This window comes from Trematomus bernacchii, unplaced genomic scaffold (assembly GCF_902827165.1).
Source record: "Trematomus bernacchii unplaced genomic scaffold, fTreBer1.1, whole genome shotgun sequence".
Taxonomy (NCBI): domain Eukaryota; kingdom Metazoa; phylum Chordata; class Actinopteri; order Perciformes; family Nototheniidae; genus Trematomus; species Trematomus bernacchii.
Window position 1 is genome coordinate 4,883,536 of NW_022987564.1, and position 23,304 is coordinate 4,906,839.

Genomic DNA, 23,304 nt, shown 5'->3' on the forward strand with positions numbered 1-23,304 from the left:
ATCATTTGTTATGAAATCTAATGATTTTACGTTTGTGTTCATTTTAAGTGGATACTGTGCTTACAAAAGTGGCTAAAGGGCAGTAGCACAGGATGTCCCGCCTTTGCCTTCTTCTGATTGGCTGCGGAAACTTATCGAGAGCTGCGATTGGTGAAAACCGCAACTGATCATAACAGTTCGGTTGGGCTTTCCTTCCTTGACAGCTGTCACTGTACGCTGAGGTCAAGGGGAAAGAAGCATGGCTGCGTTGTTTAGAGGGTCGCGAAACCTATTGTTAAGGTGGACAAGGCATGTCGACCTTGCTTTCGGTAACGTATTCGCTTATGTTGTCAGTTTCCTTGTGCCGTTTCCCCCCGTGTGTTGAGGGTAAAAGGCAAGCGGAACATGCTCTGCTACAGCCTGTTAGCTAGCTCGTTAGCCAACTGAAAAAAGTGTGAATACTTACTGCTCATGCTAGTTAAGTAAGACAGTGCGGACACAATGTCCTGAGTCTGTCACCTGCTGCGTTGTGTTCAGTCTGCAGTCTGTTAGGACAGTGTGCTTAATGCATAAGCATAATGAAATGTGAAGCAATAGCCAGCAGCAGCTAATTTTAATTGACCATGATCTCTTTGTTAAAGACACCTTTAGAGTCTAGATGGATGGGTAAGATATGGATTGAGCTCTTATTGTGTTAGTCTGCTCTGGATGTTGCTATTCTGAATACACCAATGTGTGTTTTTCTTTACACACATTCATAGGTAGCTTTTGATTGCAATACAACGCCCACTCCGTCCACTCCTCCTGCCCCTCCTACAATACAACACAACTTGTTTTTTGTATCAGAAACAGTGAATGTGGATATAAATTGTCCTTGTTAAGACACTATTTGTAATTCGAAAACAATTGCCATGATATTATAGTTACACTGCTCCTTCCTTCACTGCATTTAACTCTGTGGTGTTCAAATTGTTGTGCTATGAAGTAGGGCTGTGCGATTATGGCAAAAATCATAATCACGATTATTTTGGTCAATAATTGATATCACGATTATTAAATACGATTATTCATTGACTTTGAAAACATCCATTTATTGAACTTTTAAATACAAATAATAATTTGAACAGTATCTTTTTAACTGTTGATTTCCCTGAACGTATAATTCAACTGAAAAACCAATACAAAAATTCATTAAATAAATGATACATTTATATCTACATTTAAATAAATAATATCAAAATAATAAATACCAATAAACAAGATCAACAAATATTTTGGAGCGCACTTCAACAAGCTACTAAACATATATAAATATGATAAATACAAATAAATTTGTACCTAGCAAAGCAAAATAATTGTTTTTTTCGATTATGTTGTTTTCGTAATTGTGGCAGGCCAAAATCGTAATTGCGATTAAAATACGATTAATTGCACAGCCCTACTATGAAGTATGAACTGTTGCTTATTCTTTAATGTTGTCATTGCATTACAATGGTGTTATTTGGCTACACAAATAATTTCCCTTAATAATGGCCAAAAAAACAGTGCTTTCTCTTTTCCCCTGGTACTACCTTCATGACGTGGTCTTTCCCCATTCCTGTACAGAAAGTCTCAAAGTCCATTGTACAGTAATAACAGCAATCACTTCAAATGGGTTACCACACTTGTGTGAACAGCAAGATTAGCCATATTATTATTATTCTCTTAAAACATCATCATAACAGTACATGTTGTAGAAAGATAGTAAATAGTGCCATTAGTAGCAAAATATGTGGTCATCTCAATCTTTGTTATTGTTATTTCATAGATCACATCGTAGATAATTATGTTACTAGCTGATGGTGTGTCATTAGGATAACACTTATGTTAGGACAGTTAATATCAACTTGAAGGAATAGTTTTATCTCCAGAGTAATAGCATTGTGATACAGTATAGTATATGATGAGGAGGTTGTTACATTTACAGTAGAGATTGTTGTTTTTGCTTCACTGTCCAGGCCTAATCCTATTGCTGTGTGCTGGGTTCAGTGCCAGGGTTTCCACTCTGTTTAGTACCTGTTAACCTGGCTGGACCTTGGCTGAACCAGAAGTGTTTAATAGCCTGGCCAGACTGCGCTGAAAGCTGGTCTTAAGTTACAGTAGACAGATTTTCTCTGTTATGTAAATAGAGAATTTAAATCTTGAAAATATACATTTTGCAGTTTTTTAAGTTGCTTTTAACTGGAATGTTTCCTGATAGACATTAGCCATAGGAACCAAAGTTTTCCATAAGACTACTAGTAGAAAGTAGTCTCACCATCATTTTAAGTATTCCAATATTCTAATCAACTGCACTATCTTTAGTAGATAGCTACTGTGTATAACTTGTGTTTGAGTTGCTCTGGGATTCTCAATTTTCTCTATCTTTTCCACACATCTAATGACAACTTTGTTTTCCTCCTCAGTGTCATCGCGATCAATGGCTTCAAAAACCCCCATTGGGTTTGTTGGCCTGGGGAACATGGGCAGCCCCATGGCCAAAAACCTGCTAAGAAACGGTTATCCTGTTATTGCCACTGATGTCTTCCCTGAGTCTTGCAAGGAGCTGCAGGACATGGGTGCCCAGGTAACACTCAGTAGCACATTACATATTGACATTTTAACATTTAACAGAATATAACATACAATTCGACATTTAACAAGTAAACCAACAAACTTGACAATTATTGCAAGCTTTTACGAAGCAGTTATTGAAACTTAATGCAGATCTTTTTAGAAGAGCTACAAAATAAATATGTGCTATGGGCCAAGAGCTTCTCATAAATAAGAACTTCAACACATCCAATTTGTTAATGAATATTGTGTTGTTGATCTAATGTTTTGTGCAATTTTGACTCCAATCTTTAGGTAGTAGACTCTCCAGCAGACGTGGCAGAAAAAGCCGACCGCATCCTCACAATGCTCCCCTCCAGTCCAAATGTGATTGAAGTCTACACAGGTCCAAATGGCATCCTCAAGTAAGCATCATTTACTATTCACGCATTCATGCAACCCTAATGTACCTCTTAAAAAATGATAAGACAAAAACATCACAATTGCAGCATGTTCAATGTATGAACAGAGGGGCTTGGCCAAACATTTGCTATACATGAAGTGTTAATGCTTTTTGTTTTGCCCTCTTTAGGAAAGTGAAGAAAGGAACCCTGTTGATTGACTCCTCCACCATCGACCCTGCCGTCTCGAGAGAGATGGCCGTCGCTGCAGAGAAGATGGGTGCTGTGTTCATGGACGCTCCAGTGTCAGGAGGTAATGTGTCAGCCACATTTGTTTCAATGTTTATCCCGTCTCTGCTAAAATTTCACAGAATCGTTCATATTCTCTGCTCTCGTATTTCACCATGTGCAGAGCTTTGTTTCTCTACTCACACATGAAGCGAAGTGAAAATAGATAACGTTGTGGTTACAACAGACTCCATAATGAATGACATGTGAACGTGCTGGCAGACGTTTGTTTTGGTGTTGTAACCAGAGCTATACCAGTTAATATTCGGTTAAAACAGATTAGTGATGCTGTTTTGCCTGCATTGTTAATCGTGAAGTGCTGCAAGTGATGTAATGAAGCGCCGGAGCCTTTTATTAGGATTGGACATTTTGCCTGACGCCTATTTTTAAAAATTGCCTTTTAAATGCTACAGTGGTTGTCAGCAACTGGTCACATCTTAACTTGTGAGCCTACAGTTAACACACCAGTTATAGTTGACTGGATGGATACTCAACCCCTGGCATTTGCTCACGGTGTTCAACCAGCTTCAAATGTGACATGTGCTGGGCGATGAATCTCGTTCATTTCAATGTGAAGAGTGTCTCATGTTGATTTTAAAAAGTAATTGTTAAATATTTGGAAAAGAAACTCACATATTATTAAATAAACGTTATTAAAATAAATTAAAATAAATATATTGAAGTGTTAAATTGGAGAATGGAATTTGCTGTTTTGGTAAAATTAGTGTTTAAATAAATGTGCCCATATGCTGCACACAAGCATATATATATATATATATATATATATATATATATATACACTGCATTATTAAACATGTGCATGTTTTTGATTTGCTGTCTTTCTACCTGCTAAGTCCATCTTTGCATATTTTAGATTTTGAGATCTGTGTGTAATTTGCTCTTTTTGCTTATGCAAGCTTTGTCTCAAGGAATCACCGGTTTTCTTTCTTTCTTTATGACTAACTGTAAAACAGTAGTTAGGCAATTAAGACTAGGTGTAGATGGCATTATCAAAAGCAGAATCAGACTCTTAGTTCACTTAAGAATACCAATCATAGTGTTCTAGGCCATGACCCCTCAGCCTTACTTCTGAACGGTCTTATTCTCTTGTGTATATCTAAACTATAGGACCTTTTGGGTTAGTGCTAGGACATGGGTTGTAATTACTGAGCGGGCCAGCCAGTAGGTGCCCTCTTGAGGTTTTATTGCTGCTTTTGACCAGAGGTCTTAAAGGCAAGGTTAAGGTTTTAAGTCCTCATTATGTTGGTGCTGTCTCCCTGTGACGGCTCTTTGACAGAGCACAGGATCACCAGTCGTCCTTAATGGGCTGAGCCGCCGTGGAGAATCCCGTGTCAGAGCTTTTCATGTTGATGGAGCCGTAATGGCGGGTATCCCATGTTAGTGCCTTTCATGTCAGATAAAGAGTCATAAAGAGGAGAGAATCTGCCCTCACATGGAGTGCAGGAAAGGAGAGGAGGGAGATAAGACATGAAGGAGACACGTCGCAGTAAAACTGTCCGTCTCTCTTTCTCTTTCACACACACACATTTCTTATTTTCATTCAGGATTACAGTGAAGGTATGCTACATGCCGACATTCCTGCTCATCTGGTGACTAACTCTGATCATAACAGATTTGCCTTTTATTGCACAATCTTGAATTCGTGCACAAAACGCACTGTATTCCCCCCCCTTCGCCCTGACAAACACAGACTTAGCCCACACTGGCATGTTTACCAGCTGGCGTCTGCAGAACAGACCCGACTGCAGTCAGTGAGATCAGAGCCTTAAGCCAGTTACTCTCCCTTAACACACACGCTGTTTACATACTATAGACAGTTCACAGTTTGTGTGTGTGCAGTCCTCTGTGAAGGTTCTGCCTTTCCTGTCACTTAACTAAGCCTCTTTTACTAGCCTGAGATGACCAATGATTTACCTTCTACCTCTGGCCTCTGCAACTAGCTGTGCAGACACTCTTCTTTCCCACACACATGCACACACTGCATGCACCCGGCACCCAGTGTCACCTTGGGACATCCACACGTCATATTCAAGAGTGCATCAAAATACCAAGTGCATAAAACAACCACTTGCCCCGAAATGTAAGGAGTATCCCTGTTTTTCATTGTTGTTAGTCTTACAAAAAAACTTATATTTAAAGATGCCACCACCTACGTCTTTAGGAATGTGATGAGCATTTGTAATAGTTTCTGACATTTCTTAGAAAGATAAATGTTTCTGATGTCTTTAAAATGCACACACTTAGACTTTCAGCCCGACTCGTGAATGGTAGTTTGTGTGTGATCTTGATGTCCCAGACTAAACATAAGGAGACATACATTTCATGAAAGATGGTTTCAGCATGTGGCAACTTCATTCCCACTAGCAAGAAACATGACCACCTCCCTATCTCTAGCCCACTTCCCATCTCTCTGGGTGGGATATGAGGTTACATGCTCTGTTCCAACCAGGAGATGGCACCCTACCCAAATAGGGCATTGTCATCCTCAGGAGGTTTGTGTGTATGTTTGACAGCAGCTCAGCTCAGCTCTGACTGTGACCAATAGTACTTATACTGGCTTATTCTCAAGCAGACACACAAAGATGACACACATTGATTTATTCTATTATTTTAACATAATTTATTATATTTGCTGAATGAACTTTATGAATATAGACATTTTCTAATCAAAATGTATTTAGTTCACTTGGTGTAACGATACACTCGGCACAGACTTGCTGATCCCCTGTAAACTCTTGCAGACACAGTCTGCTCTTTTTGTGGTTTCTGCATTTGTTTTTAATTTAGGTTTTACTTCTAGATAAAATTAATCCTGTCGTGTATGTGTGGTGTGTGAGGTAGTGTGTTTTACACAGAAATGTGTGTGTGTATGTGCATTTTGTGCGTCACTAGAGGTTTGGCATGCCAACCGTGGGATCTGAATAGTGGAGTCGCAACCCTTTTTAAAAAGATCCATCAAAAAAACTGTAACTTTCTTCTCGTGGGTATCTTGCCTGCTTTCATTTTTGCACACTGACCAGCATCTTGGCTTTTGCCCTGCAAGACCCAGCTGTGTCCTGGTACACACACACACACACACACATATCCATATAGTTTTAATCTCTGAGCTTTCCTGCATAGACACAGTTATATTAACTTAGACACTGGCTCGTCAGGCATTTGCTTGCACACACACTTCTACCACTCTCTGGTGTCCTTAAAAGCGTCCGCATGCAAAGTTGACCCACAACAAAACAAACTCTGATGTCACAGGCTCAGGGTGTTGGCACGGCGATGGCAAAAATAGGAGGTCTGGCTAAAAAGTGGCGGGGTCGTTAGCAGTAATTACCCAGAATGCCTGTGTCTGTGTGCCCATGGTGGGCTGCCACATTGCTAACGGACGATGGCTTTTAAAAGGCCCTAAAAAACCTTTCATTGTGTTTTTCCCAGCGCTGGGAAAGTCTGCTATCGGGGCAATTGAAAGCAAGAAGGAGCTGTTGTGGGACCATCGGCACTCGGGATATGTTGCTTGTTTGCGAGCTCTTATAATCCTTAGCTAACTACCTCTTTAGGCTGAGTCTCAACACCGCTCTAATCATAACCATACCACATCAACTGAAGCCTGAGTGTTGCAGTGTGTCATTTGCCGTCAGTTTGAACGTCATCCTCCAGCCTGTAGGAGCTTGTTTAAACCAACGCTGGCACCAGTTTGTTCGTCACACAACACTGCCGATCCACTGCATGCCGACTGATACAGACTCCATTTCTCCCTCCAGGCAAACAGGACCTGGGGCTTCTCCCACAAAAGATAATCTTTTACTATGAGTAACCCTTAACATGTAGTCAGGCTTGAAATGCAGATAGTCATCATTGTATTTTTAAAAGGTTTATGCTTGCCCTTGGACATAAGAGTTTAACAAAACACTCATTTTTTCTGGAGCTTTTATTGACATTACACTGTCTAAACTAATATTTATTCTTTAAAGCATGAACTTTGGTACTTAAAGTCAACCTCTAAATGTTCTTTTTGTCACTGTTACTTCCCTTGTATTTCTGAGCCTCACTGTGCAGAGTGATGTATGTGAAGAGTTTGAAACAGGAAACCAGTTTTCATATTCATCTGATTTATGAGTAAGTTTCTCTGTGCTTATTTTATATGTGAATGTAGGAGGTATGAGCACACTTTTCATAACTAGTTCGGCAGCCCATCTCAGTCCAGTATGTGTGATGTGTAAATCTGACTCCTTAAAGAGTTTTCATTGACATTTACATAGTTGGACTTTTGGGAAAAACCATGTTAGATATTGGCAGTGGCTCAGTCAGTATGGGGCTTGGACTGGGAGATGTAGGGTCGCCGGTTCAAGTCCCCGAACAGACCTAAATATGGAGTGTGGACTGCTACTTGGAGAGGTCCCAGTTCACCTCCTGGGCCCTGCCGTGGTGCCTTTGAGCAAGGCACCGGACACCCCCCTTCCCCCCTCACTCCCATTACTCCCCGGGCGCTGTGCAATAGCTGCCCACTGCTCCTAGTACTAGACTCCTGGTATTAGGATGGGTTAAAAGCAGAGAACACATTACACTGTGTGTGCTGTGTGCTCTGTATGTGTGACCACTAAAGAGGGTTTCATCCCTCCTATTAAAAAAAAGAATATACTTTTTATATATCTTACAACAGGAAGCCTCTCCAAGTTTTTTCACAGAATTATTTTGGTCCCAAAACAATAAGATTTGTTTTGATTGGGTTACACATTTAAATCACAGTATAACATGCTACCATTTTCTAAAAATAGTGAAATTTTTTGATAAATGAGTGCACATGCTTTGGATAATTTATTTTCCATTATGGGCTTTTTTCTTGGCTCTATATGGTGCATTCATGTGACACTGAGAACTCAGACTCTAAGATTAAGTGGTTGAAAGTAGTAAATAAAGACTCAGTAGCCAGTTCAGACCAGTCTAACTAAATGTTTGCCACTGGTATGCTTGGTGAGAGGAAGCAGCATAAGGGCTCTGAAGGCAGTTTAGTGAAGGTTAGTGGTATTTTCTGACACTGAGTTAAGGAATCATGTTGGACGGGCAGGGGGTGTTGCTGTCGCAGTCCGTCAAGTTGATGGCTCACCAGTACTAGAGAGCGTCAGTGGTCCAAAGACTAGATTAGCATAACAAGCCTCTCACTGACGGGTTCTGGTGACATAGGGGGAAAGAGGAGGAGGGGGGGGGGGCAGTGGGAGAAAGGGTGTAGGGCGGTAAAGTGACCAGGGATGTCGATGATGGAGGGGTGGTGAGGGGGGGACTCTAGCCCATGCTCCAGATGGGGGGAGACCCACAGCAGCTGGGGACTGGCTCTCACATCTCTGCCCGTATGTCATCTGCTGTGTGTGCAGGCACATCGTAAGCTGGTGTATGAGCAAAACAAAAAATCTGTCAAATGTAGCTCAAACGTCACACTGCATGTCACTCACCCAAAAGGGAATTAGCATTCTGTCTGTATCAAGGACAGTTTCTGCACTAGAGCCGTAATAATTGGTCTGCTAACAGATTAGTCTATTGACAGATAAATAATCGGCTATAATACAAACAATTATAATCCAATAACTGTTTTAATTGAGTAATTCTACATGCAGAAAATGGCAGGAAATGCTGTTTTCAGCGTCTCGTATAGAGATTCCCCTGTTTTCTCAATTTAAATTAATACTAAACTAAATATCTTTTCAGTATTAAGTCCAACCTTTTTCTCGAATGGAGTATTTTAATGGTGTGGTATTGTACTTTCCTTAAAAAGGTATACGATGATTTGACTTGTTGATTGAGTAATAGGGAGAAAGAAGTTGCAATGACAGAACAAAAGTCTACAAATAATCTTACCCTAACTACTTTCATAACAAAGTCAATTTTTAATGCAAAAATACCAGAAAATGCTGTTTTCAGCTTCTCAAATATGGACAATTCCTGCTTCTTTTTTTTATTATCATTTTAAATAGAATATCTTCAGGTTTTGGATTGACATTTAAAGACATAACCATGGACATTAAGAAACAGGGATGGATACTTTCACTACTTCTGACATTTTATGGACCAACAATTAGTTTAGAAAATAGATTCAATTAAAAATGAAGAAAAACTTTGAGTGCAGCCCTATTTTGCACTTCAACCGTTGGATTGTAAATGCGTTTGTGTATAACTGTTTCCTTGCCTGAGACCAACCTAATTGGGGATCATTATTAACTTGCTCCGTCGTAGATGAGTCTCATTGCGCCGGAGAAGGGATTGATCGTGGACCTTTCCTGCTCCCTTTATCCTGTGTCACCTCCCATTGACCAGCCTCTCCCCCACGGACTGGAGCAGTTACTCATGATGATGATGATAATGATGATGAGGGCTGGCCTAGTGGTCAATGGACAGGCATTACAAACGAAATCCTTAGGGCTGTATTAACATTAGTTTACAAGAAACTATGTTGACGCTTGAATGATCTCTTCCGTTATTTTCTTCTAAAAACCCAAACTTTCTCCACTCGTGGTTCTCATTTTCGTGCAGCAGTCAGTTCTCATGGCTCTGCGCTCGTTAACTGGAGCCGATAAAGAGTCTGTTTTCAACACAACGTACGAACATTAGCAAAGTTGGCAGACAAACTGTTGAAAGTGCTGATTTCTTTTATTTAGCGATTTTTGGTTTCTGCTCGTACAGTTTCACGCATTTACTTGATATCCGTTGTGCTTTTTACAGGGTCTGCTTGGGTTTTTAATTTGTTTGAGAAAAAGATCTGCCCTGGGGTGTAATTATAATGGTGGGCCACATGATGCTGCGTTGTTGGCCTGTAAACATGCTACCCCCACTGGCTTACACTGCCAGCAGTCAACTCCCATCGACTCAAAGCTGTTAGGCTTCAAGTGTGAAAGCTCTTTTCAGTCTGACTTATAGATTGCTGTCAGCCAAGCAAAAACATAACATGTGGATATTGTTAAGAACTTTGGCAAACAATACGAAAATAATGCCAAAACCAGAGTTTGTTTACACGAACTACATTTGGACATGAACTTAAGCGTAACCCTTAATCATTCCTGGCGTCCTCAAAGAACATTTACATTATCATTTTAGGAAATAGGGTGTTTGGAAGAGCTCAAATTATATTGTAGGTGTTGTTTTTGCTTAAAGTGTTTCTTTGTATACTCTGCGGGGAGAAAAAAGGGTTGTGGCTCGTTGTCAAATGCGTCATTCAGTAACAAACTCTTTTTGTGTGTGTATGTGCGTTTGCAACCGAGTGTGTTGTTTGCGTAGCCTCATATTCACAAATGTAGCTTCATTTAAACCCACCACCAATAAAAAAGTGCCTACTGGTTAACATGCGGCTCGTAACTCCGAGACACGGCCTCAGAAGCTCAGACTGACGTCTTATTGGCGGGCCAGCTCTGGGATCTGCACCTGTCTCTGGTACACACACACACACACAGGAACCCACACACTGATACTGCATGCACACACCAGAGACATTCTCACTTACTTTGTACATACATGCGCCACTTCAAAAAGAGTTTAAAAGGTTATAACCTTGTCATGAATTGCTTTGGTTGATTGTGCTGTGTGTAATGAAAGAAGTGCTAATGAATTGTGTGCTCACTACAAAACCAAAGCTGTTTCTCTGATCTTCCTTTGCCTTTACACAGCCAGCTTCACCCTCTCATGTTTATGGTTGATGACTGTCGTCGAAGCCTGCTGTCAAGCATCTGTACTAATAGGGCTTGATTGCCTGCTTATTAACTTGAATCTTGTTAATTGAGGAGATCAGATGAAGGAGATGTATGTCTCCTTTTGAATTAAAGCTAACTTGCACAGGCCACACAGAATTACACTTGCACACACACACACATATATGCACATTGTGTGGTGCCTTCATACGTCATGCAACATATTATTGGAGCGCCTTACTCTTTCACTCTACAAATTAAAAGCCACAGAGTAGCTCATTAATATTCCAGCCAGCTTCAGCTGTGAGAATATTTGCATTTGGTTATTTAACAGTAAGGACCAACCAGAACTTGTCCCCTGGAGCAAGATGAGAGAAAGTGACCGAGGAGAGGAGAAGTTTTTTCCCAAGGGAATTATTTCCCAAGAGGATCGCCTGCTAGACATTAGAATGATATACGTGTTTTTTATCCAAATCTCAAAATGATATTACATATTTATTAAGTATTTTTTTGGCATTATATACGTAACCTCTCTGTTGTGGAAGTGTTTTCAGTATTTGCATCCCTCTACTCTTTCCTCTCCATCTCTCAACCCTGTATCTTTTATCATAAGTGCCCCCCCAACCCTTCTACACACACACACACACACACACCTTGTCTCCCCCCCTAGGGGGCGTTGTGTAGTTGTGCAGTGCTAACGATCCCGGACTGTCACTCCCGCTGGGATGGATGAGCCGGCGGGCCCGGCGCTCAGGAAGCCTCATTAGGATTCCTCTTTAATCCGTCTCTGACAGGACCAGTCCGAGAACGGGATGTCCCCTCACACACACACACACACACACACACACTTACACACACGCGGTAGAAGCATAGCCACTACATAGACACTGCATAGACATCACAGAATAACACACAAACACAAATGCACTTTTGCCCGTGCACAATGAACAGACTCACTGACACCCCCAGCACACACATTGTTATGCTAATGATTTGTTATTCTTCCACCAACAAGGATCTTCCATCATCCCGGTGTCACTGCCTATAGAAATCCACTACAGATCATAAGAGCTTATTAAGGGTGATTAGTTAATTTGAGGGAGGGAGAGTTGGGGGGGACGCTGGGAGGTAGGAAGAGAAAGATCGTTTTCGTTCTCTGCTGTCATCTCTAAAACTCTCTCTCTCTCTCTCTTTCTCTCTTTCTTTCTCTCCTTAGCGAAATATATTGATCAGCACATTGACTGTGTTATCAATAATCTCCTCTTTAGTCATCCGCAAACAGTGATCTCCACTAATGAACCAGCACAGTTGTCACACTGCTCTTTCTGTGCGTCCGTGTGTGTTTGTGTGTTGATGTGTATTTGCCTGTTAGAGAGAACACAAGCCTGAAGAATGAAAACTAGTAAAGGAAATAAGAAGTGATGAGATGTATTGAACTTTTACAACTACCTGTAAGTAAGATAAACTCTAATCGACTGTATCATTATTTATATGATTATTGATACATTTATAATGATAGCATAGTCGAGAAAAGTGTTATGACTACTTCCGACGTGTGTATCACAAACTATTTGGCCAAACAAACAGTAAAATCGCCATAAATCTGAGCAATCTGTCACCAAAAGAAACTGTCCTTATATTACACTAAAGTCTAAGTCAGGCATATAAATGACATTAAAAAAGACAACAGAAAGTCACAGAAAGGATCAGAGTCTATCATGCCTATGGTCTGTGAACCATATGTGTGTATGATGGGTGTGTGTGGCGGCCTTATGTTAAGCGTGTGTTTGCCGTGGTCCATCGGCAGCTGCCGCAGCGTGGGCTTCCTTGTGTGGCCCTAATGACCTGCTGACAGCTCAGCACTGACACACACACACACACACACACACACACACACACACACACACACACACACACACACACACACAGTGTAGTGGCATCATACACTTGACAACAGAAGAGCCAATTAAAGAAGGGGGAGGAAAAAGAGATGTATATTTATGTTTATGGATCATAGTAATATACAGTAAGTCTCCTCGCCTCCCATATCCTTTCCCCTTATTTCCTCTCTCCTTATTTCCTCTCCTCTTTTTTCCTCTCCCCTCCTCCTCTCCTCTCCTCTCCTCCCCTTTCCTCTGCAGTAAAGTCTATAATGTGACTTCAGCTGTTTTGTCCCTGGTAATTCCCTTTTAATTATTAACACTGACATTATTAGGCTTTCACTATTAAGAGCCCTTTCATTAGAGCCAGACGACACCCTAAAGAGACATTTGAACTCTCTCTCTCTCTCTCTCTCTCTCTCTCTCTCTCTCTCTGCCTTCCATTTTCTTCCTTTCCTTTTCCCAGATAACCTCCTCTTTTCCTCCTTTTAAAAGTCACTTTGCATGCAGAGTCACAGTCTTTTTACTTCAGTACTTTTCTAACTATTGTGTTTGATATCAGAATGATATCACATTGTTGTCCCTGTGTGAGTTTGTGTATACATGATGTGTGTACCAGCTGTGCTTTGTGTTAATGTTTGGAGTTATTCAATAAAGCATGCAAGGGACACTGCCATTGCACAGGAGACTCAGGCCTGCTGGGTCGAGCCCACTCTGAAAGGGGTTATTTCTGCATTAAGGACCCTGTGGGGTGGGCAGAGTGGGGGGGTGAGGTTGCCTCCCACAACATGGCACGCTCCTTAAGCCATCAGGCACGGTGAGGGACGTCTAATTGAACATGATAAAGTGTAAAGTTAATTACCCCTCACGCCTGTCACTGATACCCCCATGAGGGGGGCTGGCCTTAGGCACAGCTGTTGGTGTGTGTGTGAGACAGAGAGAGTAAGGGTGACAGGACAAAAGGCAAAGGCTCCCACGAGGGTTGTGCAGAGGATGATGGCAACAATCGGCTTTTAAAGATACCTCTGTCCCTCTGGTGCTCCACTACTTAACACGCCTGTCCCACTATGAGTCACACACACACACACACACACACACACACACACACACACACACACACACACACACACACACAGAGTACACATTTGACCTTTTACACACTGTTGTTAGTGTTGAAACAGTCAAGTGGTTGATGTATTGTGTTCTTTTGTGTGGCAAATCTATACATTTGAGTTGGATACACCTGTTTACTTAGGCTCAAACTGCGGCTGCGCTATTTTTATTTGTCACGTTTAACTCACTCTTTAACCTTGTATAAAAGTGTGTAGTGTGTTGCAGGCAGAGCTGTTAATCTTTTCATTATGTCATGATCTGATTCGATTTTGGATTTGTGAAAAATCATTGCATGAAGGCATGAAAGTACATATAACGTAATTAAACATTATTTGATAAACTCCCTTGCAAACCTAAGACAAATGGTATTCATGCTACACTTGGGCATTAGTAACATTTTACTTTTTGTTTAGTATTTCTCAATTCTCAGTTAAAAAACAAACAAGTTTAAGTTATACAAAAAAAAATAGGCTGTCTGATAGATAAATAAAATTGGTAGGCAGTTCACACAATAATGCTTAATACAACTTTGACTTGGTGTGTAGGATTGTCCTCTTTGTATCTTAATCTATGTTTGTAGAAAAACATTTTCAATTTTTTAAAGTTGTGAATCAAGTCAGAATATTACAATATGAATTCTTACACGAATCAATTTTCCCTCCAACACTATTTTCAGGTCCACAGGTCTGGGTCGTACTATTTCAGAGCCAGGGGATGGACATGATGAATGTGTGTACTCAAGCACAGCGTGTGCTCACCTGAGTTAACATCAGCACGGTTTGAACATGTGTTCTGTGTTCAGGTGTCGGCGCTGCCAGCTTGGCCAAACTGACCTTCATGGTGGGGGGACCGGAGGAGGAATACAACGCTGCGCAGGAGCTGCTCACCTGCATGGGAGCCAATGTTGTCTACTGTGGAGGGGTTGGCACTGGACAGGTAAAGACTAATGCATGCTAACACACACAGACACACACACACACACACACTCACTGCCTTGTTTCAGTAACTTAAACACATACTGTACTTTATATATGAACTTACTCCTTTCCATGATTTGCGTCTTTTCATTGATTACATTATATTTTATTTATTTTATTAATAGGTATTTCTTTTTTAACCTATTTATTGATTTTGTCTTCCTTTATTTTACCGAAAGGGATCACCATTTCATTGTGTTTTATTTTTGATTAGCTTTTACTGCTGTGTCTCTTAAAGTGTTTTTTATTTGATGCTGCATGTAAAACTCTGGTTGTGTTTGTGCTGCCCCTGATGCAAGAAAAGTGCTATACAAATGAAGCTTATTATTATAAAAATAAACAACTAATGGTTTGTGTATTTAAATATATATAAAATGCACTATAATATTGTTCATTTTGAACTTTTAAATGACAGTCCATTATTCTACCATCTTTCCTTTAACATAATAAAAAAGGAATCTTAAGCAGTTTGAATATCACACTTTAACTAATCCAGGAATTGTCATGCTAGATGTCTTAGTGAAATATCTTTGTAGGTAGCCACTTGATTGGCACATTCACAAGTCTATAGTATCTGAGTATGATGTACCTTTTTTAATGAATTCAGATCCTGTATTACATGTTGTCTTGGAAACCTCATTATACACAAAATAAAAGTGCCTGTTCTGTTTTAATTTAATCTTCTGTAGGCCGCTAAGATCTGCAACAACATGCTCCTGGCCATCGGGATGATTGGGACCGCAGAGACAATGAACCTTGGCATCAGGTACAGTCGGCCGATGCTGCGCTAAGCTGCTTCCTGCCTGTTATCCTAAAGGGAAAAGCAAGGATGAAGATAGATTTACATGGGAAAGGTTAATGTAGCTGTAACACTTTGCAGCAGAGCAGAGACATTCTGACACAGGGAAACCTCTGATTGGGCTATTAAAAATGGATATACCTTACTTCAACTTATACCACCTAAGCTGTTAAATGGAAAATGAGCTAGTAATCACAATAGGTTGCTCGTGCAGACCAGTGAGGTGTAACTTCATGTCAAAACCAACTGTTCAGTAGATCCAGTGGGCTTCCTTTTTCTTGTTGAGGGACGTGGAGCAGTAGACTTTTCCTCCCGAGTCAAGCAAAATCAAGATATTTGTTTTATAAGCCGTACAATCACCATGATCTTCGAGGTGGCACGTTTGAGGGTCCCTCATTTTAACCACGCATGATATTGGCCCTTTGATATAGCTGTCACTATAAAAGCAATTGCTACACCAGTGATATGGCTGTTACTGTGGCAGTATTTCACCACATCTATACTGGTTTGGAAATGTGTGTGTGTGTGTGTGTGTGTGTGTGTGTGTGTGTGTGTGTGTGAGTTTGTGTGCGTGTGGTTTATGGAAGTGCAAAGGGGTCAGCCCAGCCCCGATTGGGAGCCGCCTATGCTGGAGAGAGATGGATGAGGGGGCGGAGCCAAAGATTCTGATTTACATCTACTGATTGAGCTCTCACCAGTATCCTGTCACAAGCCTGTCATTGAACACCGCCTAGATATCCCATCATTCATCATGGCACAAAGGCTGAGAATGATGGGATATGAAGTCTTCTGAATTAAACCAAATCATTTGGATATGACCTAAAATATGTGGCTCATCGAAGGATTCAAAAGTATCTTAACATCCAAATCAATCCATCTTTGGTTAAATTGTTAGGAAATTAAGTCTACACATCAGTTATTCTTCACATGAATGAATTAACCTGAGCCATCACAATAGTTTTTTTGACCTCACAAATGTGAATTTATAATCTACTTTATTATTACACATCCCCTGCCAATAATAGACTGTTCCCTCTGTTTAGTGTGTAACTATTATGCATTTTTATGGGTTTTGCACCTTTAAATGGTTTGTGTTTGTGTGTGTGCATGCGTGCGTGCGTGCATGTACGCGAATTGCTCTTCTCACAGTGCAGCTGTGTTAGTGCCGCTGATTTATCTGTGCTGAGACAGAGGAGGAAAATTGGCATGAGCAGTCGCACATAAATCCCCCCACTAGGCCTCTGAAATATGGAGGCATTAAGGGAGCAACACAGATTTACACATTGCCACACACACACACACACACACTTTGACACACACACTTTGACACACAGATTTACATCCACAGACACTGAAGACAGCAGTTTTCTAGCAAACTGCGACAGACTGTGCACATCATTGTAACATATGCCAATGAATAAAAGGATACGAATGCTAACTACGGCATCCTTTCACTTTGATTGTGAATTATTTTTTACATGCAAACTGACCCTTCAGTTATTCAGTTATGATTGTGTGTGCGCATACATGCATGGTGTGTGTGTGGGTGTCCATGTTTCCCCCCCCTTCTTACTAACCAATCTCTGGGGCTTTATTATGGGGTTTGACAAAGACTGTCATCGTTTAGAGAGAGCCCACACCCGTAAATCTCCCATGCTGCATTGCGGCCCAGCCTCTTATGCAGAGAGGGCGCTCTCTTAGCCGTATATGTACAGACACACACACACACACACACACACACACACACACACACACACACACACGACACAGTCATACACAAAGGAGACCGAACACTCACAGCCAATTTACAGGAAAATGGCAATAACATTTTATCATGCTGGACTTGGGCCTGATAGAGCTGCCCTTTCTCGAATATGTGTATGAGTGTGTGTGTTTCTCCCCACCTATACATGCAGATGCACACACACACACACACACACACACACACACACACACACACACACACACACACACACACAGAGACACACACACACTTAGACACATACATGCACAGTTCTGTTCGTGGAGCTAATTTGTTGATCTCAGATGGAAGCTCGGGCCGTCTCCAACAGAGCGTGACGTTCTCTTAGAGCAAGGAATGGCCACGCATGACAATTATGAGCACACACACACACACTCCCCAGCCCGCATACACAGCCTGTTATTTGCCGTCCTTCTCGATTGGCTTTTTTTTCCCCATTCCTGTTTTCTGTACCTCCTCATTTTTATTCTTTCCTTTTAATCCCTTCATTTCTCCTCTGTCTGCCATCATTTTTGCACGCAGCCAACCAGTCAGTGGTAGAGGGGGGGGGTGAAAAGCTGCAGAGAGTAGCGGAGAGACAGGCAGCAGTGATTTTAATGATGCACATGAAGATGAAAGGAGAGGAAAAAGAGAAGAGAGGCGACTGGCCCAGGAAGGGATATGAGGCTTTTTATGGTTCACCTTGCACATGTGTACCTGCACTCATTCATGCATAAAGACAAGCAGTCACAAGTAGGGACACACATATTTGCCCTTTTATTCTTTTATGAGGAAGACAACAGGCGGATCTAAGGGCATAACAACAAAACCCTTTGTGTTGAGAGACAGAAATAGGTTTGCCACAGGACACACAGATGCACATCTCTCCCCCCTTTTAATGAATTGTGAGCATATGTTCCGATGAAGATTCAAGTTGGGTGATAAACGCGCTTGTTGCCTCTATAAATGGGATAGTAAACGCTTGTGTGTGTGTGTATGTGCTCGTTAGCTCTGTAATGTAATAATAAATGGGGCACGCGTTGGCTTCCTCTCCTGTGGCATCAAACGAGGACGAGAAGCTAATCGCAATGAAACAGACAGTTAATATCAGCGCTGCAAATGAACTCCACCTGCTAGAGCCCTCCAGCACATAAACACCTTTTCTTCACCTCCATCCCTCTCACTCTCACATTTCTTTAATGTGCAGCGGCATCGCACAGCAACACGTTTGTTTCACCGTTTGTGTCTTTGTGTGTTTATCCATGTCAATCTTGTTAAAGCGTGACATGTCCTCTTCTCCACGCAAATTACCGCAGGCGAGGAACAACACCACTGCGTCAGCTAATAACCACGGCGGTGTGTGTGAGTGGCTGTGCGGGGTCTGCGTGTGTGATGGGAGCAGGAGGGGAACTTCATTGATTTATCGTTAACAGAGGACAACAGCTCCCCGTCAGCGTCTCTGGTCGCTATAACAAACGATCTGTGCGCTCGGACGCGCTTTATTGTAGCTCAGCCAGTAACCTTTTCAGCTGCTGACCCAGAACGCAGGGAGGGGCTGCCTGCTTGTGTGTGCGAGAGAGAGTGTGTGTGTGTGTGTGTGTGGAGAGATGGGGGGTTTGTGCGCGATGTCAAACATATGTCCCCTAGAGTCCTCAGACAGGGAGGTGTCAGCGGGGAAGACGAGGGGGAGGAAGAGGAGAGAAGGCGGAGGAGATGAGAGGCAGGATGGCGAGGGATGCTTCAGACGGAAACTAAAAAAGCCATCATGAGCGAGACTGACATTAACAAATTGCAAGCTAAAACACATGTTAACTAACACACACGCATATGCACGCATGCGGCGGCACTCATGCCACATTTCCAAAACTGTTTGTTAAAAAAACACAGGAGCGGACACAAAAGGGTAAGGGAGGAGGGAGAGACATGGAGAGAGTGTAAACGCAATCCCCATTCTTAATTAGTTAGTAGACAGCTAATAAAAACTGTGGTAGTAATGGCAGAATGAGTGCCAGGTGGAGGGAGGGAGGGAGGGCAGAAGGGAGGGAGGGAGGGAGGGAGGGAGGCTGCTGGCCTTAAGGACCTATGATGGTTTAATAGTCAAATTGAGAGCAGAAAAGAGTTCCAGGCCTGTAAGTAACAGTGAAGTGAGGCAGCCAGGGCTTGATGTGGTCCGCTTTACACTGGCCTTTAAACCGTTAATACACAAAAGCTGCACTACACAGACGCTATAGTTACACCCTCTTCCCTGTAATGGTTGGCACTTTGTTTCACTCCCTGCTTCTGTCTGTCTTTTTGCTTTTTGCATATCATAGCCTGGAGACTTGCATATGAAAGTGGGTTGCTGCAAAATGGGGCAGCCGAAGTAAGAGCGTTCTTCTATACGTGACAGCGAGGTTTATGGCTCCCCTGTGCTGCTTAACCACTTCTCCTCCTCTTTCTTTCATGAACGAGGGATGATGAAGGATAGATGTGCTGGTAAACATCAATACTGCATTAGCCAGCATTACAAAGCCTTCAGCCATTAACACTGAGGAATGGTCACAGCCTAGCATAAGGTTCAATGGGGGTCACCACGATCACCAGCCGCCCCACACCCATCTTTTTCCGTGTTGCTATTTTGCACTGTTTTGAAAATGGATTCAATAATCGCCGATCCTATTTCAGTTTGTCCCATTTTCTTACTAGTTTATTATTATGTTTTTGTGTATACTCGTTAGGGACATTCATTAGTACAGAAAAACAGTGACTTCTAGAAGTGTCACACTTGTATATAGCTAAAGATCATTTCCAACACAAGTTCCTTGATGGGCATTGATAGTTTAGGTAATCATTCAAATGACTGTACATGACACACTTCAAACACAAGGACAACCTTCCATGGCAGTACACAGATAATGACTAGTTGGTGTCACCAGCTCTGGTCAATGTTTAACCACACCTTGACAGCTGAAGAAAACTCTAAAATACTAAATACTAAAAATGCTCAATTTGGTCGAGCTAGCAGGTAGCAAAATCCAGAGGGTTGAGCCTTTAATCGAGGATGCAGTTTGTGTAAAGGAAGTCTGACGGTGTTAATACAATTGTGTTCTGATATGCACTAAAACCAGCATAGCGAGTAAAAGAAAGACTCAGGGCTCAATCAGAGAATTTTGCAACAGCGTTATGAACATCATTTGAATATTTTACGCCTATAATCACCCATAAATGTTGATGTTACCAACCGACTGACCTCTTCTCCTCCTTTCCCAGACTGGGTTTGGACCCCAAGCTGCTGGCAAAGGTCCTCAACATGTCTTCAGGTCGTTGCTGGTCCAGTGATACGTACAATCCAGCCCCTGGCGTCATGGAGGGAGTCCCCTCTGCCAACAACTACCAGGGGGGCTTTGGAACCACACTAATGGCCAAGGTACAACCTGTCCCCTGTCTTTAAGTCACTTTCTTTTAAATTAAGTCTTGATTAAGCTTCTTTTCTTCATTCATTTGTTTTACAATAAAAGGCTTGTTCGGTAGATCCAACATTTCAAAAACAAAAACACAAATTATAATAAAATAAAACAAAGTCCCAAATCTTCATATTTTGTTGAAGCTGGAAGCTGGATTTTTTTCCCAGGATAATAACCTTAATGGTTAATAATGTATAAAAGTGGTTAGAATCTAATGTAGTCCTGATCGACTAATTATTTTAGCAACTACTGCTAATTTGCCCTTTTTCTTTTCTTTTTGTCTGTTTTTTGTCAATCTCTTTCTCTCAATCTCAACCCTGTCATTTATTTTGTGTCACTTTTAACTGCTCTTTTGTCTGTGTGTGATACTCCCACTCTCCTCCTCACCATCCCATCTGTGACTTATTGTGCGCCACTTCAATTTACTGTCACTGCATTAGCTCTTCTGTATGGGTCAGTCTGTGCCTGTGTATTATTTAGTGCATCTGGGGGTCGTTTAATACACTTGCAATGTGTGCTCTGCATACATAAGCCTGGGAAGTTAAATTAACACACCAAACTTCTGATAAAATAAGGATATTTATTTGATCAGCCTAGATATACAGAAATAGATTCTACTATGTTAGTGTAAAAACCCTGCCTCTCTTTCTCCATCTATCTAGGATCTTGGTTTGGCTCAAAACACTGCCACCAACACTAAGACACCCATCCCTCTGGGTTCCCTCGCCCACCAGATCTTCAGAGTCATGTGCGCCCGCGGCTACGCTAACAAGGACTTCTCATCCGTCTTCCAATTCCTACGCGAGGAGGAAGGACAGTGAATGGAGGGGGAGCACAGTTAACTGTGAAGTGACCATACATAAACACACATACACACACATACACATATACACACACACTACAACCACACACCCCAGTGCCCCTTATCCCACTATGCTCAGGAGAGACGAAGGCCTTGCCCTCCGGCGCAGATCTGCGCTCCAATTAACATACTGTATGTCGGCCCATGTCCCCTCATAGCATTAGCTGAATCATATTTTCAATTCACGACTCTCCCCCTGCATGGGGGAAATGCTAAAACTGACCTTAGATCAGTATCTAGAGACAAAGCAACTCTCTTCACAGTCTGGGCTGAGAGTGGAAAATGAGAAGTAGGATGAGGTGCTGAAGGCTTATATATACCATTCAAATAATATGTGGATTTTCAAGATGATTGATAAGTAATAACTGCATGATTGTTCAAAGTTAAGGTATGCTTTTGTTGGGTTTGTGCTGCTTATTGCCTGTTACCCAAATGACCTCTGGCCTGTCATTGCTAAATAACAGAGGACAGAAAAGAAAAGAAAACTCAAGCTACAGTAAGGATTCACATAGTGATGGACATTTCATTGAAGAGACAGTGCAAGAGAGTGCAGAGTTAAAGGTACCCCATTTCTATTGGGAGAAGAACAAATCCCATATTCTCAACATGTAAGGTAACCAAAACTAGCCACACCATGGGCTCAAAGTTCACTTGTTTTGTTACATTTGTCTGTTTATGGCAGGGAGGTGGATGTCATTCAATCACCTCCTCGTCACGTGAGTCATCCTGCCAGCATAAACTTGTATTTGTTGATTTCATTTTTCAGTCATCCAGTTTATTTTTCATGTTTCATTTTGTAACAACATTTGCATCAGCACTCACTGGATAGTCCACTCAACTTCTGCATTACAACTTTAAATACTGTGATATATACCTGGTTATTTTTGCACTGTGTGCATCGCAGTGCGATGTGCCGGGCTATTTTGATACAGTTAGAGAATCTTTCAAACTTACCTCAACCGTCTACATCTGCTTATCGAGCCACTCGAGTATTATTTTGTGACCAACACTGTTTGAACTATCTACACTACAAAATGTTGTTCTCATTGTCTAGCACTTTCTCTCGCCAGGTTTGACTTTGAATATCTCTCCTCTCTTTCTCTCTGTCTCTCAACTTGTACGACATCCATGTAAAGTGTAAGCGAGGAACATTTCCTCCCTGCTCTGAACAAATGTACATAATGTATATTTCATTTTGTTGCGTAGTATTGAAGAGGAATCTAAACAGACTCACTTTTGTAGTAAAATTCATTAATAGTGTCTACAGTTTGTCTTTGCTCTGTTAAACAGATCCTCAGTCACGCTGTAACCTAAAATAAAAGATGTTCTGTGTATTGGCTGTTTGTCTGGTTTTGTAAGATAAGTGCTGCATGTTGCTGAAGAAGTAGTGCTATCTGTCAAGTTATTGACATAGGTGAACAAAGAATAACCTTTGAGAGTGACTCTGTGGCCTTTTTACTTTTAAATGAATGAGAACATAAACACCCAAATAGTTCAGTCCCCTTCAGTAAGATTCATCCTCTAGGGACCATAAATATCTGTACAATGTTTATCAATCTACCGAT

The 23,304-nt window shown here is 41.5% G+C and overlaps 1 protein-coding gene across 1 annotated transcript; it reads left to right on the forward strand.

Annotated features, from left to right (window-relative positions):
* The first annotated feature begins 186 nt into the window (after positions 1 to 186).
* LOC117478203 (3-hydroxyisobutyrate dehydrogenase, mitochondrial-like) lies at positions 187 to 23,073 on the forward strand. The gene is made up of 8 exons (XM_034125146.1): positions 187 to 308; positions 2,424 to 2,584; positions 2,866 to 2,975; positions 3,143 to 3,264; positions 14,720 to 14,853; positions 15,584 to 15,660; positions 20,684 to 20,840; positions 21,540 to 23,073. The coding sequence occupies exons 1-8, from the start codon at positions 239 to 241 to the stop codon at positions 21,696 to 21,698; spliced, it is 990 nt and encodes a 329-aa protein (XP_033981037.1). The 5' UTR covers positions 187 to 238; the 3' UTR covers positions 21,699 to 23,073.
* Positions 23,074 to 23,304: the final 231 nt, after the last annotated feature.

Coding starts and splice junctions, on each gene's coding strand:
- LOC117478203 (XM_034125146.1), top strand. CDS start 239: ATGGCTGCGTTGTTTAGAGGGTCGCGAAACCTATTGTTAAGGTGGACA. Junction 2,976..3,142: donor GGTCCAAATGGCATCCTCAA/GTAAGCATCATT, acceptor TGCCCTCTTTAG/GAAAGTGAAGAAAGGAACCC. Junction 15,661..20,683: donor ACAATGAACCTTGGCATCAG/GTACAGTCGGCC, acceptor CTCCTTTCCCAG/ACTGGGTTTGGACCCCAAGC.